The sequence below is a fragment of the Sus scrofa genome, chromosome 1 (assembly GCF_054392235.1).
Source record: "Sus scrofa isolate SSC_HxYL_T2T_F1_AM1 chromosome 1, Sscrofa_HxYL_maternal_Yorkshire_Landrace_v2.0, whole genome shotgun sequence".
NCBI lineage: Eukaryota > Metazoa > Chordata > Mammalia > Artiodactyla > Suidae > Sus > Sus scrofa.
The window spans coordinates 137,926,070-137,939,578 of record NC_139383.1 but is presented as its reverse complement, the minus strand read 5'-3'; the positions used below and the strand labels follow the sequence as shown (position 1 = coordinate 137,939,578).

At 39.8% G+C, this 13,509-nt stretch overlaps 1 protein-coding gene and 1 long non-coding RNA gene across 6 annotated transcripts in view; one reads left to right on the top strand and one right to left on the bottom strand.

Annotated features, from left to right (window-relative positions):
* Positions 1-11: 11 nt before the first annotated feature.
* LOC146406391 (uncharacterized) lies at positions 12-8,214 on the top strand. Its single transcript, XR_014814465.1, has 2 exons — positions 12-254; positions 7,927-8,214. It is a non-coding gene; the product is annotated as an uncharacterized LOC146406391 (long non-coding RNA).
* TTBK2 (tau tubulin kinase 2) overlaps positions 1,255-13,509 on the bottom strand; it is a 150,341-nt gene continuing 138,086 nt past the window's right edge. For all 5 annotated transcript variants that reach the window (XM_084973191.1, XM_021097126.2, XM_084973216.1 and 2 more), the window contains 2 exons: positions 10,920-12,193; positions 1,255-7,877 (listed from right to left, as the gene is read on the bottom strand). In XM_084973191.1, coding sequence (XP_084829317.1) covers positions 7,418-7,877; positions 10,920-12,193 — 1,734 coding nt within the window. In that variant the 3' untranslated portion in view covers positions 1,255-7,417. The remainder of the gene's footprint in view (positions 7,878-10,919; positions 12,194-13,509) is intronic.

Here is a 13,509-nt window from a genome sequence, read left to right as displayed (position 1 = left end):
GGAGGAGGCGGGGCCGTGGGCGGGGCCGGGACCGGCGGCGGCCGGGCTTCCCCATGCTGAGGCTCGGCTTGGGCCTTGGATCAAGGCCGCGGCTGGGCTTGCGGTTACCGGCCCGAGGCTCGGTGGTTTGCTAGGTGCGGCGCGCCGCTGTCGGTGAGACCGGGTCCCGGCTGCCCTGGGCCGAGGGCGACCTGCTGGCGCTCGGGACGCAGCCGCGGAGACCTAGGGCCCAGGAGAGCGGCAGGACGGTAAAGGTGAACAAGTCTCCGGGGAAGGAAGATGCCTATATTTACGATAAACACGTTCTTTTAAGAGTTTACGTTGTCTAGTTTTCAACCATCACCACCCTGAAGAAGTTACGAAAAAGTTAACTTCATTTTGACGTTGTCTTTCTCAAGGGCTGCGTTTTCAATCCCGTCCCATCCTGTACCCAGGCACTGTTTTTCCAGGATTCACCATCAAAAGATGGATGACTTAAGACTCTTTTAAGACTCAATTCTTGCAGGGGCGCTTTTTATGATCCTCAGCCCACAACCCTCAGAGTGCTTCAGGCCGTCCTGCACACATAATCGCCTACTATGTATTCCTCACCCGTTACACAAGGTTACTTATTTCAGCTACTTTGCAGTTGAGAAGTTAATAGGCACATACATGATTAGTTTCTGGGAGCTTGAGGTGTATCTTTATTTCTTATTCTGAAAAACAGGAGAGGGAGCTCTTTGGATAGTGCTCCTCACCGAGAAATCGAGAAAGGGAAACCAGGCAGAGAAAAACAAATGGCAGTAACACTGCAGGCCAATCCAAATCAGGAAAGGTGAGGCAAATCGGCCCACAGGAATGCCTCTAGTGAGTTCCTTTGGTTCTAAGGAAGGTGGAAAGGAGTGTGTGGTGGGAAGCAGAAATCACTTCAGTGCTATAGGTAGGATTCCTACAGAGAAGGAGAAATTACCTCCCCCTAGAGATAGAATGATGGCTTGAAAGAGAGCTTTTAACACGTTCGATTTTTACATGGGGAACCATCTCCCCCTATCCTCCAACTCTGGTTTTTGTCTGCAGGGATACTGAACACCTAGTTTCTATTCAGTCTAGTGCTTCTTTTTCTAGGTCACTTCTGGATGTGATACTGCATTTATAGTAACACTTTCTGCTCCCCCTTGATCTTGTAACCTGTGGTGCATTTGATAACTTTATTAAATTAGAAAAATTATATTTCCCACTTCTGAAATCCAAACCACCACACAAATAGAATTAGAGTTTGCATGCGGAATGAATATTTTATTACTAGATTATAAAAATAAAATACAAAATAATTTTAAAACAGAACTTAAAACACTGTACAAAGCTTTAATATGATACAAATGGGAAAATTAAATAAATAATTACACTTTTATGTACAGATGGCCTATACAAAAGCACTCCATGTTTCTGCCAATACTCTATGTCCTTGGTTGCCTGAGCAAAAATGCATAAAGAGGGCTACTTGAGGGTAAAGGGACACAATACAGTACCTTTGGAGGTATTTCAAAGAACAGTTTCTCATCACTCTGTGTCATGGAGAAGAAAGGAAGAAAACTGTGGAATTGTTAAAGTTCTCTATTCTAACTTACTGGTTTTGCTTGACAAAATTCCTCTGATTCGTGGGTCCATTTGATTTAACAGCTGCCAAGAGTTAATCTTTCAAGATTTAGATCTAATTCAAAACTAGATGTTTCCCAACTATCTCTTTTTTCCTAAAAGCTGTGAACTTGTAAGTAAATAACTTGGTTATTTTAGGAAAGGATCAGGAAGGGGTCAGGAACTGTGAACTGAGGGAACTCAAGCCCAGGTCATGTGTTCTTTTCTTTATTCAGTTCACCATTCCAGTTTCAGAGTCCCAAGTGGTACAGTGTTATATTTCCTTTAGCTTTCTATCTCTGTTTTTCTGAATGCTTTTTACTTTAGTAAACTAACTGGTCACTAGTTTAAAAAGAAAAAAAATCCCAAGGGCTTTCCCCTCCCTGGGTTGATCCCTAAAATAAATCACATTCAAGCTCTGGTAGATTTGTTTATCCCTTGTGGATCAGTGGAGAACACCCTGACAGACTCCAGGTATGGTTGAACGCTGCGCATGAATTTTTTTTTTAAGGATTTAAACCTTGTATTTCAAGGGGGGAAGAAAGCAACATATGGCAAGCGCAGTCTATATAAAAATTTGGTTTACCCAGTACTTTTAACTGGGAAAGTTAATACTTATGTACACAATATGAAACAATATTAAACTACTTTGAAAAGAGAAAATTTCCTATCATTAGTGTGTAAAATAATATATCATCAGCAAATTCTCTAGTTACAGGGACTCAAAGGTCTGCTTTACTGAATCCTGTTCTCTAGGTCAAGGAACCCAGAATTCCTGGCCCAGGGTATCTGAGAGACATGTCAATATCATCAGTGATACATCCTCTGCCCATACTATCACTTCAATTAAAGAGGCAGATTCTGTTCAGTTTTCACAGGGTAATGAAGAAAAAGGCTTCACTTCCTTTACATGTCTCCTTAAAACCAAGGATCTCCAGCAAAATCTAAGGAAATATTCAAGTCATTACTGAGTAAAGGTTTCTACTTGGCTATTCAGTATCTTGAGGTTGTGTATCACCTCAAGGTTACTTTGATCTTATTACATTCTTTAATTTTCTGGTCCAAATTTGCTTAAGGGGGATAATTAAACATCTAGTTTATGTTTTAAAAGTTGGAGCAGATAATCACAGCTGAATTAGAAAATGTATGGATGGGTCAAGACTTTAATAGCATCATTTCATGTCCAGCCAGGGATCTGAGATATGCAGCACCCAAACTCCCCTTTAATTGGGATCCTTGTCCCATGTCGGGGAGTTACTAAGAACTATAGGAATTCCGCATTTATCTCCTGCAGTTCTCTCTAGCAATGTTGGTAAATATCAACATGTGAGGACTACCATAGTGGTTACATGCCTTAATCCTGTAATACTTTTTGTATTAGAAGATAGATAAGTAACTATTCTGCAAATAGTTACTATTGATTGGTTCTGTAGACAACTATTCTGCAACAGAACCAAACTCAAAAAAATTAAAGTACAGTTGTCATCAACCATTCTATCTCCTTAGTGATACAGGTGCTGAAATAGTCCTCCCTTTAGGCAAAGTCCCAACACATAAACAGAAATGGACAGATTTTAAAAGAGTAAATGCAAATAACTTAATCCCAAAACACATCAACATGACAGAAGAAACAAACGGTTCCCTAACATATGCCACATTTTGATAGCTATAAAGGAATGAAAAAAGGTTTAAAATGGGAAAATTTTGATCTTTAAGACGAAATCTAGACTTATCTACAAATAAATGTATTTTCAAATAGGCAGAGTAAGATGCATTTTTTTCCACCTAAGCCACTAAATTCTGAATTCTGGATCCTGTTTCTCCTATCACCAATTTATAATGTTAGATTAAAAATGTAGTTCCTATAACAAAGAATCCTCTGCTCTTGAGGGAAAAAGCATCTGGTTTTAATTCAAAGCTACTGGATATAGAAAAACTAGTTATAGATTCAACTGTCTGTCTCTGGGTTTATAAAACATGCACCAACATTCTTCCTTGCCAGTTGAATATAAACATAGAAACATTCACTTAAAAATCTGTGGCCTGGAAGGAATCTCTGATGATTACAGAAGAACCTCAGGTTCCCATAGTGGCTAAGAGCAAAACATAAAGGGATACTGCACCCTAGTCCACTGGATTAGTAATAGCTGAGATTTGTTTAACATTTTAAAGCAAGTAATATAAAGTGGATAATGACAACAGTGGGTCTCAAATGACCATTTTGCTACTTATTTAGGGTTTGATTAACTTGGCAACTTAAAAAGCCAAAACATTTACTCCACAACATGCAACTTAAAAAAAGAGTAAATGTAACTATGCCACTGTCAGCAAGGCCAGTTGCACACCAAGTTGAGAATGAGAGCACCTACTTAAGATTTACCATTTAAAGATGTTTTATAATCTATACAGTCAAGTTAAATTTGATATGACCCAATCTTCCTTCTTTGTTCACTATAGTTAAAGTTAAATGCCTTTAAGCTGTGCAAAAAACTGCTGTGCGGAATTTTAATATTTCAAACAATCTGCACACCATGAAGATTTGGCAACCTAATTTAGGAAGAATGCTACCTACAGGGATTGAGCTGTTGCTAATTCCATCTTTTGCTCCACCCAAGTAATTCCAGAGACTAGTCAAGGGAGGGTAAGGGCAAGTGTGACTAGGTGACTAGCCATTTTGTAGTGAGAAACTAGGAGGCACTTGGTTTTCAAAAGATAATTTTTAACTTCAGCCCCATACAACTCTTAGTGTTGGTTGGCTTAACTTCAATTGATGGCCATGTCCCTTATCTTAGGTAGAATAACCAAACTAGTTTAAAATTACTTGGATGATCTATGTTTGTCACTGAAATATGAAACATGCCATCACTAAAAAATAAGAATTAAAAAATATAAAAAATACAGAACAACAACAACAACAAAAATCCCAACTCATTTGCTGTCGTTCTCTAAAATAAAACAATAACAAAAATCCTTGTGCCAAAAGTGCTCTGCTCAGGGCTGCCAACTTCTCTTTTTAGACTAAAACATTTAAAAGCTAAAAGCACAAACTATGCTTTTAAAAACCATAGAGTTTTTAATACGTAAGATATAATTAGTCTGTCTTCTTTTGAAAGTATCGGAGCACAAATATCTTTGGTTAACTCTTTTCCCTACATGCAAAATAAAATATTCTTACACAACAAGGGTCTTTCTGGATCTTGAGTTTGTCATTACCATTTAGAAAATGGGATAGATAACACAGTGGAAAAGCTGAGAGAAAAATGGAAGGAAACAAGAAAGAGAACATTCAGCTGTCATGTTGACATCAATGTCAGTTTTGATTGCTAGCAGAGAAATGCCAATAAGAAATTAACACACACACCAAAGTTGCAGCCTCATCAGCTTTTCAAATAGTTACCATGAGCTCTTTTCTGATTAGAGGGGTCAGGATTTAAAGCTGGCTACTTTTAGCACAATTTAGCTAACACAACAGAAAAAAGAAGATACTTTCTTAATTGCAGATTACTTCCCAGTACTCCTGCCCTCCCCCCAAAAGTGATGTGAAAAGAATAAAGCAGAATGGTAATTTTAAAGAGATTTAAAAAAAAAAAATTGTCAGACCCATGATTATCATCCCAGTTTATCCACTCTAACCATGACAGAATTATGTGATTAACATGACAAATCTCTGAACCAGTCTTATAAGCATTTCCTAGTAATTATTCCCCTATTAAAATTTTTTTAAATGAAAATTAAATAACCTATCTTGGCTTGTTGAAGATCGCCAACCTCTGCATTATACACAAGGAAGGCAAAAAGAATCTGAAGTGTCACATGCCAAGAACATATTTTCAGAAAATGAAGATAGGCAAGGCCCAAGTGTACTCGAGGCACACAATAAAAAGTATTTTCACCATCTGTGATCTTGAAATTACAAATGGAGAATGAGAAAGAATGAGTTTATATAAGCATATGTTTCTATATATATTTATAAGTATTTATATAATTTACCATGACGACATGCAAATAGTGTTATAGCAACTATTATACAATATAATACATAAAGATCAGTCTTCCAATATTACAGTTGCTCTAGTTAAACAGCAAATATGTCTTGTCTACTGCATTCCTCTGTAGTCTTGAAACCAGAGAGAAATTAAGATTTCACACTATGCTACATTTCTTATGGGAGACCATATATACCTCAATAGTGTTTTGAGTTGTTGGGTTTTTTTTCTTTGTTTGTTTTTTAAAAGCTCAACACAGATAAAGAGAACAAGAGAAGTTCAGTGCAGCTTCAGGGCGGCTTTGATGCAGCATTAGAATATGTTCACTTTGTGAGGAAGTATCTTTTTTTTTTTTTTTTCCCAATTCAACCATTATTAAGTTTGGCAGCAAACACAAGGTCAAAGAGAAAGCACAGATGTTTGCTAGAAGGCAAATTTCAACAACAAGCAGACCAATCTACCTGACCTTAATAAGGTCTTTACAACACAAAAACTACAGAGTATAAAAGAGCTCATTTAAAAAATTGAGTATAATGTAACTTTGCCTAATTCCTGTTAGAAGAAGAGTAAGATCAGAACAAATATGATCCTCCTAACAGTTTTCTAAATTAAGATTACATGGAAATCAGGTCAAGAAGCCCAAATATTCAAATTAAAGCACAGGAAAAGCAAGTAATAAAACACTGAAAGATATATATAATGAGCCTAAATTTATTTTCCTCAGATACTCATTCCTTATTGGCTAAATGTATAAAATACAAAGTTTGAGAATTTTAAGCCTCAATATATTTAATTTCTAGTTTTCTTTCCAAAGCTCTAAAAGCATAGAGTCACATTCCCTATCAATGTACTTCCCTGGTATCATCCCAGAGGTTGATATGAGAAATCGTTGGTACCTAGAAGCCTTGAGGAAGCAAGGTCTACTCCCATCAGTGTTCCCCCCACAAGCAGGAAACTAACAGGAGAAGAGGGTTCTTCTATCCTGAGGGGCATTACCCTCACATTCCACCCCTCTCCCTAAAGCACAAAGTAGCTCTGTTTAGACTTTTCCTTGTTTTAAGTTCCATCAGTTATTTTTCATAATAAAAATATACTAAGAACTGTTGCTCCAAAGAGAAATACTAGGGGGTTCGAAAAAGTAATTTCAAATAAAATTCCAGCATGTGTTGCTAGAGCACATGAGAATGTACTGTTAAAATAGAGACTGGATCAGGTGAGAATCACTAACTTTAAAAAAATGTGTAATCCAGTGAGATAATAGGAATGAGGCAAAGTAAAAAGGTGTGAACTCTCAATACACCAGAGCAACACACAGGCCAAATGTATGTGAGCACTGGCTCCCCAGCAACGGGCTTCTTACACACTTGAATGTCGGAGCAATTCTGACTCTCCAAGGTCGGGAAGTTTTGAACTGAAAATATTAAAATGAGGAGTTTTCATTTTTGCTATATAATCTCTGAGTGGAGCCTTAAAAAAAAAAGTAAGCTAAACCCCTTAAAATTCCATTCCACTTCCTACCTTCAACATTTTTGTATCGAAGGCAGCTAAGAAATGAGAGTTCATGTAATCAGTTTCACCTCCTCGGATTTTACTGGACTGCCCCTTCCTATGCAGAGGCATTGATTCCTGATCTGCTTGCTGCCTGCCTTAGGTAATTCCTTATCATATATTTTTATCTTCTTATAAATAATTTATCATGTTACTTTCTTTTGCAAGAGAAGATCAACACTGATTTTTTAAATAGACAGTACAGGGACGCACATGCATCAGGTTTAGGAGGAAGATCTCACACCTTTCACAGAAACACAGCCCAGCTCCTATCTGCTGAGTTTACTGGCTGACTTACTCTTCCCTGGGGGGGCTTTAGTGCTGGCCGAGTGGTGGTGGAGGCCACTGGATCCTTTCAGGCCATTCTTGCTGGGTTTGCAATGCTCCTGTTGGCAGGACCTCCTGGAGGAGGAAGATCCTGAGTGGCTGGGAGGCGACTTGCTTCTCCCCAGATGCGGGGATGAACTCCTCTGGTCATGGGGCCGTCCAGCCCTAGATGGTGAGGAACTAGATGTGCGAGGCAAGGAAGAGCTCCGAGGAGAGGCACTGGGACTCCTGCGAGGGACAACTGGACTCTTGGGTGGTGTTTTTGGATTGTGAGGGGATCCTGGGCTCTTGCACTGAGTAGTGCTCCGGGGTTTCTGAGATCCGTTTTGAAGAATTTGGGCCAGGCGAGAGAAAAGGTCTGAGTCGGAATTGCTACTCCCTAGGACTTTATATCTGCGGAGCCTTAAATAAAAGAACAGAGAATAATTATTTTCATTTAAATTCGTTTCAGGAGTTCCCATCGTGGCTCAGTGGTTAACGAATCCGACTAGGAACAATGAGGTTGCGGGTCTGATCCCTGGCCTTCCTCAGTGGGTTAAGGATCTGGCGTTGCTGTGAGCTGTGGTGCAGGTTGCAGACTCGGCTTGGATCCCGTGTTGCTGTGGCTCTGGTGTAGGTGGGCGGCTACAACTCTGATTCGACCCCTAGCCTGGGAACCTCCATATGCTGTGGAAGCAGCCCAAGAAATGGCAAAAAAGACAAATAAATAAATAAATAAATAAAATAAAATAAAAATAAATTCGTTTCAAGTGTGCCTAGAAAGCCACAATGTCCCAAATCATAATGTGTATAAGTCAAAATCAGGAAACAGGACACAGTTTCTCTATTGTATACCACGGACAAATTACTTAACCTCTCCCAGCTTTGAATGGGAATATTATGTCTCTAATATGGTCACTAAGCAGCCAAGTGCAGGGCAGTACAGTACTTAATTGGATGTCTGCCATATCCAGAAGCACTTACCTGTTGCTGTCTCCTTCCTCCTATAGCATATTTGCTCTTCTAATTTCAGGGTTAACTTAATGACATGTCTCTAGCATGTTAGCATATGAGAGAGAGTAAACCATTTTGTTTACGGCTTCTAGGACAGGAATTCTGCATACACTTCATACACTTATGCAAATATTCAACTCCACTAAGTTGTCAATGTGAACTGTACTCACCAACAGCAGGAACTACAGATAAAAATATTTTTCAACCTCATTTAAAATTTTTCAAAAGCAAAGAGAAGACACTGCTTTCTCTGGGCCTCAGTTTCTGCCCCTGACAACAGCCTGAGATTCAGAAGAACTGGGTTTGGGGACTGCCTGCCTCTCTTACTGGCAACCAAGCTTGGGCCTCAGAATTCCAAATCTAGAGAGTATTCATGTGAATAGCAATGTCTCCTCTATCCTAAGTGAGTTTCTGCACTGGCCTAAAATCTAATCAGTTTAAGAATTTAAACCTCAAAGTGCTGACATGCTACTCCTTATAGAAGGAAGTGAGAGAAGAACTTCCAAGTTGCAATGGCACCTGCAGGATGTGGGGGACATGTATAGCCAGCATCACCATCATGGGTAAGCACAAGTCACTGATTTCTCCCTCTGAATTTTCTCTCTCCTCTTCCTTCCCCACCATCTACTCTACCATGTTACTCTGACAAGTGACATGAAACTCATTCTGCCTTCATGGGTCTTATACTAAAACCTGAAGAATGGAACAAGATAATTCCTTTGTGCCAGGAACTAAGTGGGAGAGCTGAGATCCTAGATGAGTCTCAGGTTGGTCAGCTCTGTAATATATGGCACAATACCACATGTGCAGCTTTGTTACCAAATGCTACTTTTAGGAGATATGTAAAGTACTAAATAATACTTGATAATTAAATAATAAATGATAATTAAGATTTGTTATAGTCCAAAGCAGCTCAAAGCACAGATATACCATCTCTAATAGGCACGGATGCCAAGGAAAAGAAAAAGGTGGCATGAAAAAGACAAAGAAAAAAAGAAAAAAAAGAAACTAAACTTACTTTAGGTAAGGGTAGGAAGTTCTTCTGGGTAATGATACAGCTAGAACCTCACTTTAATACACTTCAGAAATCCATATATATATATATATATATATAAATCCATATATATATATATAAAAATCCATATATATCTCCACATATATATAAATCCATATATATATATATCCACATATATATAAATCCATATATATATCCACACATATATAAATCCATATATATATCTATATATAGATATATACTTTTTTTTTTTTTTTTTTTTGCTTTTTAGGGTCACACCCACGGCATATGGAAGTTCCCAGGCCTATATCACAGCCACAGCAATGATGGATCAGAGCCGTGTCTTTGAACTACACCACAGCTCATGGCAATGCCAGATCCCTGATCCACTGAGTGAGGCAGGGATTGAATCTGCATCTTCATGGATACTAATCGCGTTCATTTCTGCTGTGTCACAACAGGAACTTTGCCCAGGAAGGCACTCTTAACTGGTTCATCACTTCTCACTGTCCCTCTTCTTCAAAATATAATCACTCCATGGTCAATTACACATGAGACTATTTCAATAAACATGCATAACAGATAGTAAATATTAAAGCAATATTTTTATTATGTATGGCTGTATATATTATCAGATGTAGGGAAAACTATAGGAGTCTTTTTGTTTAATTCATTATAATCAAATAAATAGAATTGTTACCAGGGACTGTTCGTCAAATTATACACACAGTATTCTTCATTAGAATTTTACATCATAATGACATCTATTATAAAGGGACTATGACTAGACCACACTAACAAATTACCGAGTATCTAGTTAAAATGGACTGGGGAAGAGACAAAGCCTTTGCTTCATGCTAATAAACACTAAGCAAAGCTCTAAACATATTCTACCTGAGTTCCTCTTCCAAAAATCATGAGGCAAATATTTTATCATTTATCATTTTATAGATAATGAAATTGAGGTTCACAGCACTAGAAAGAGGGAGAACTAAGAATTAACATGGATGGGATTTCCTGTTGTGGTGCAGTGGAAATGAATCCAACTAGGAACCATGAGGCTGCAGATTCGATCCCTGGCCTCGCTCAGTGGGTTAGGGATCTGGTGTTGCCATGAGCTATGGTGTAGGTCACAGATGCAGCTCAGATCCCACGTTGCTGTGGCTGTGGCCTAGGCCAGCAGCTACAGCTCCAATTCGACCCCTAGCCTGGGAACCTCCATATGCTGAGGGTGTGGCCCTCAAAAAAAAAAAAAAAAAAAAAAAACTAACCTGGATCAAAACGACCCCTTCAACTACACTGTGCTTGGGAAAGGCAGGGAAGGAAGTACTTGATCAGAAGCAGGCAAAGGAGTAATGACACTGGTGACATATTATAATTAAGCAGACACAGAAATAATGCTACACACTTAATACTGGGAGAGCACACTGCATTACCTGGCTTCTACTCCAGGCCTTGTGGGTGGCTTTCCTGGTGGTGGTCGAGGCAGGAACTGAGATGAAGTTGAGCTATTGACTTGATCTGTGCTGATCCATGAAACTGGCCTTGGAATTTTGCTCTTTCTGGACTGGGAGATGATGGGTGTCAGAAAGCTGTCTTCAGCTGACCTGCTCAAGTGTGAATCTACAGCCAGTCTTGAAAAGGGAGTGAAGACTTGTTCTTCAGAAAAGGGAGCAGGAACAGTGGCTAATCTCTCCTCTAGCAGTTTATCAGAGGCACTTGAGAGGTCCCCAAGGAAAGACTTGAGTTGCCTTTTTTCTACCAGAAGCTTGACTAGATCTGGCTGATAAGCTTTCTTTTGGAGGAGCTTTTCTTTTGCAGAGACTGGAGAGGATGACTCAAAAGCCGAGTCTATCTCTTGTGCTAAAACAGGGATTCGGCTGTGTCTAGTTACAAAGGATGACCTAACCACATCCTTCCGGGATGGGGGACAATGATCACTCTCTGAAACAGAATGAAATAGTTCTCCATTTCTAGGGGCCATTTTCTCTCTCTTACCCTCTTGGTGCAAAAAAGTAGAGAGGTCTCCTTGATGACGTGGCAAGTCTTCACTCTTGAGGTCATCATCCTTAGATATCTTACTTTTTTGCATTGCTGCCATCTGGCCTATCTGTCCTTCGACATGTGGGTCAGTAACGTGCGGAGAGATTTCTGAAGTTCCAACTGCCAGAAGCTTCATTATCTCATGATTTTTGTCTTGATTTGGCACCACACTAAAAGTCTGTGTCTTTATCGCATCAAGAGGTTCAGCAGTAGCTGTGTGATCCCTTTCCACTGTTACCAAGTCTCCTGGGAGAGGGGCGATCTCAATATAATGCTGCTTTTTACTCAATTTCTCATCTTCATTATCTGACCCTAGAAGGATGCTTTTCCCTTCCTTTTCCCTAGGGAGACCCTCAAATTCCCCCAGAGCCGGTCTGTCATGGTCAGAAAGGTCCTTTGGTCCCAGGTCTTGGGGTCTGTCACACTCTCTAATATTGGGTAACACGTCATGACCAGTATGATCCATCTGAAGACCCAAGTCTGTTCTGCTTCCTCCACTAGGAGGTTCGCCCTCTATCACAACCAAGCCAGAGAAGTTCTCCCTTGGAGAGAAAAGTTCCACAGTGGGCTCCATAGGATGAAGGTCTTTCTTTTCTGGCTGCTGACCATAATGAAAGCTTCCTGAAGTCGACTGCGTAGATGCCACAGAAGGTCTAGGAATTGTAATCTGGTGAGAGGAGAAAAAAGGTTAAATGCAATAATGTGGAATTATAAATGAAGATGCATGAGTTGAGATTTAACACATCAAGTTCTAATCTTTTTTTTTTTTTTTTTGTCTTTTTGCCGTTTCTTGGGCCGCTCCCACGGTATATGGAGGGTCCCAGGCTAGGGGTCGAATCAGAGCTGTAGCCACCGGCCTACGCCAGAGCCACAGCAACGTGGGATCCGAGCCGTGTCTGCAACCTACACCACAGCTCACGGCAACGCCGGATCGTTAACCCACTGAGCAAGGGCAGGGATCGAACCCGCAACCTCATGGTTCCTAGTCGGATTCGTTAACCACTGCGCCACGATGGGAACTCCAAGAATGTCTTTTCTTAAAGACATTTACATCTTCATATTTGTTAAAAGTGATGTGTGAGGAGGCAGAGCATGTCAACCACATAAACTAGTAAGGAAAAAGGCTTTTTGAGAAATTAAATAAATCACTTTATGATGCCCCTAAGTTCTAATAAAACTATGGCAATTAGTCTGAATTCAAAGCAAAATGAGGAGTTCCCGTCATGGCACAGTGGTTAATGAATACGACTAGGAACCATGAGGTTGTGGGTTTGATCCCTGGCCTTGCTCAGTGGGTTAAGGATCTGGCGTTGCTGTGAGCTGTGTGTAGGTTGAAGACGCAGCTCGGACCCTGAGTTGCTGTGGCTCTGGCATAGGCTGATGGCTACAGCTCCAATTAGACCCCTAGCCTGGGAACCTCCATATGCCGCAGGAAGCGGCCCTAGAAAAGCCAAAAGAAAAGCCAAAAGAAAAAAAAGAACAAAACAAAATGAAAGTGGAGCTGTCATAGGAGATTTAACCTCTAGTCCAATGACACCAAGAAATCCAATTGGTTCCAGAATCAGAGAGGTTGTTTAGATCTTTTCTCTGTGTGTCAGGAATATAATTTAATTTAAGAACATGTAAAAAAGCTTGCCCTAAGCCCAGCCCAGGGAGAAAGCACCTAACTAATGGTCTAAGCAATTATGATATCGTAAGTCTGAGCAATTATGATAAACTGCATAGGAGAATGGAACCAGTGTTCAGAGACTGTCAGGTTAATCCAAGACAGGCTGGATTCAGACATGAATTCTCACAATAAGCCTAGACTGATAATGACCTATTGGTGCTGTCACCCTTTAGGAAGTCACCCCATACCTCTCTTTCATTCTATAATGTATTCAGGCAGATGGCAATTTTCTCACATTTTTTAAAGTGATATTGAAACCTAAAATTTGTACTTACTCTTCAAAATTTACTTTTTAAGATCTGACTGTGATGGTG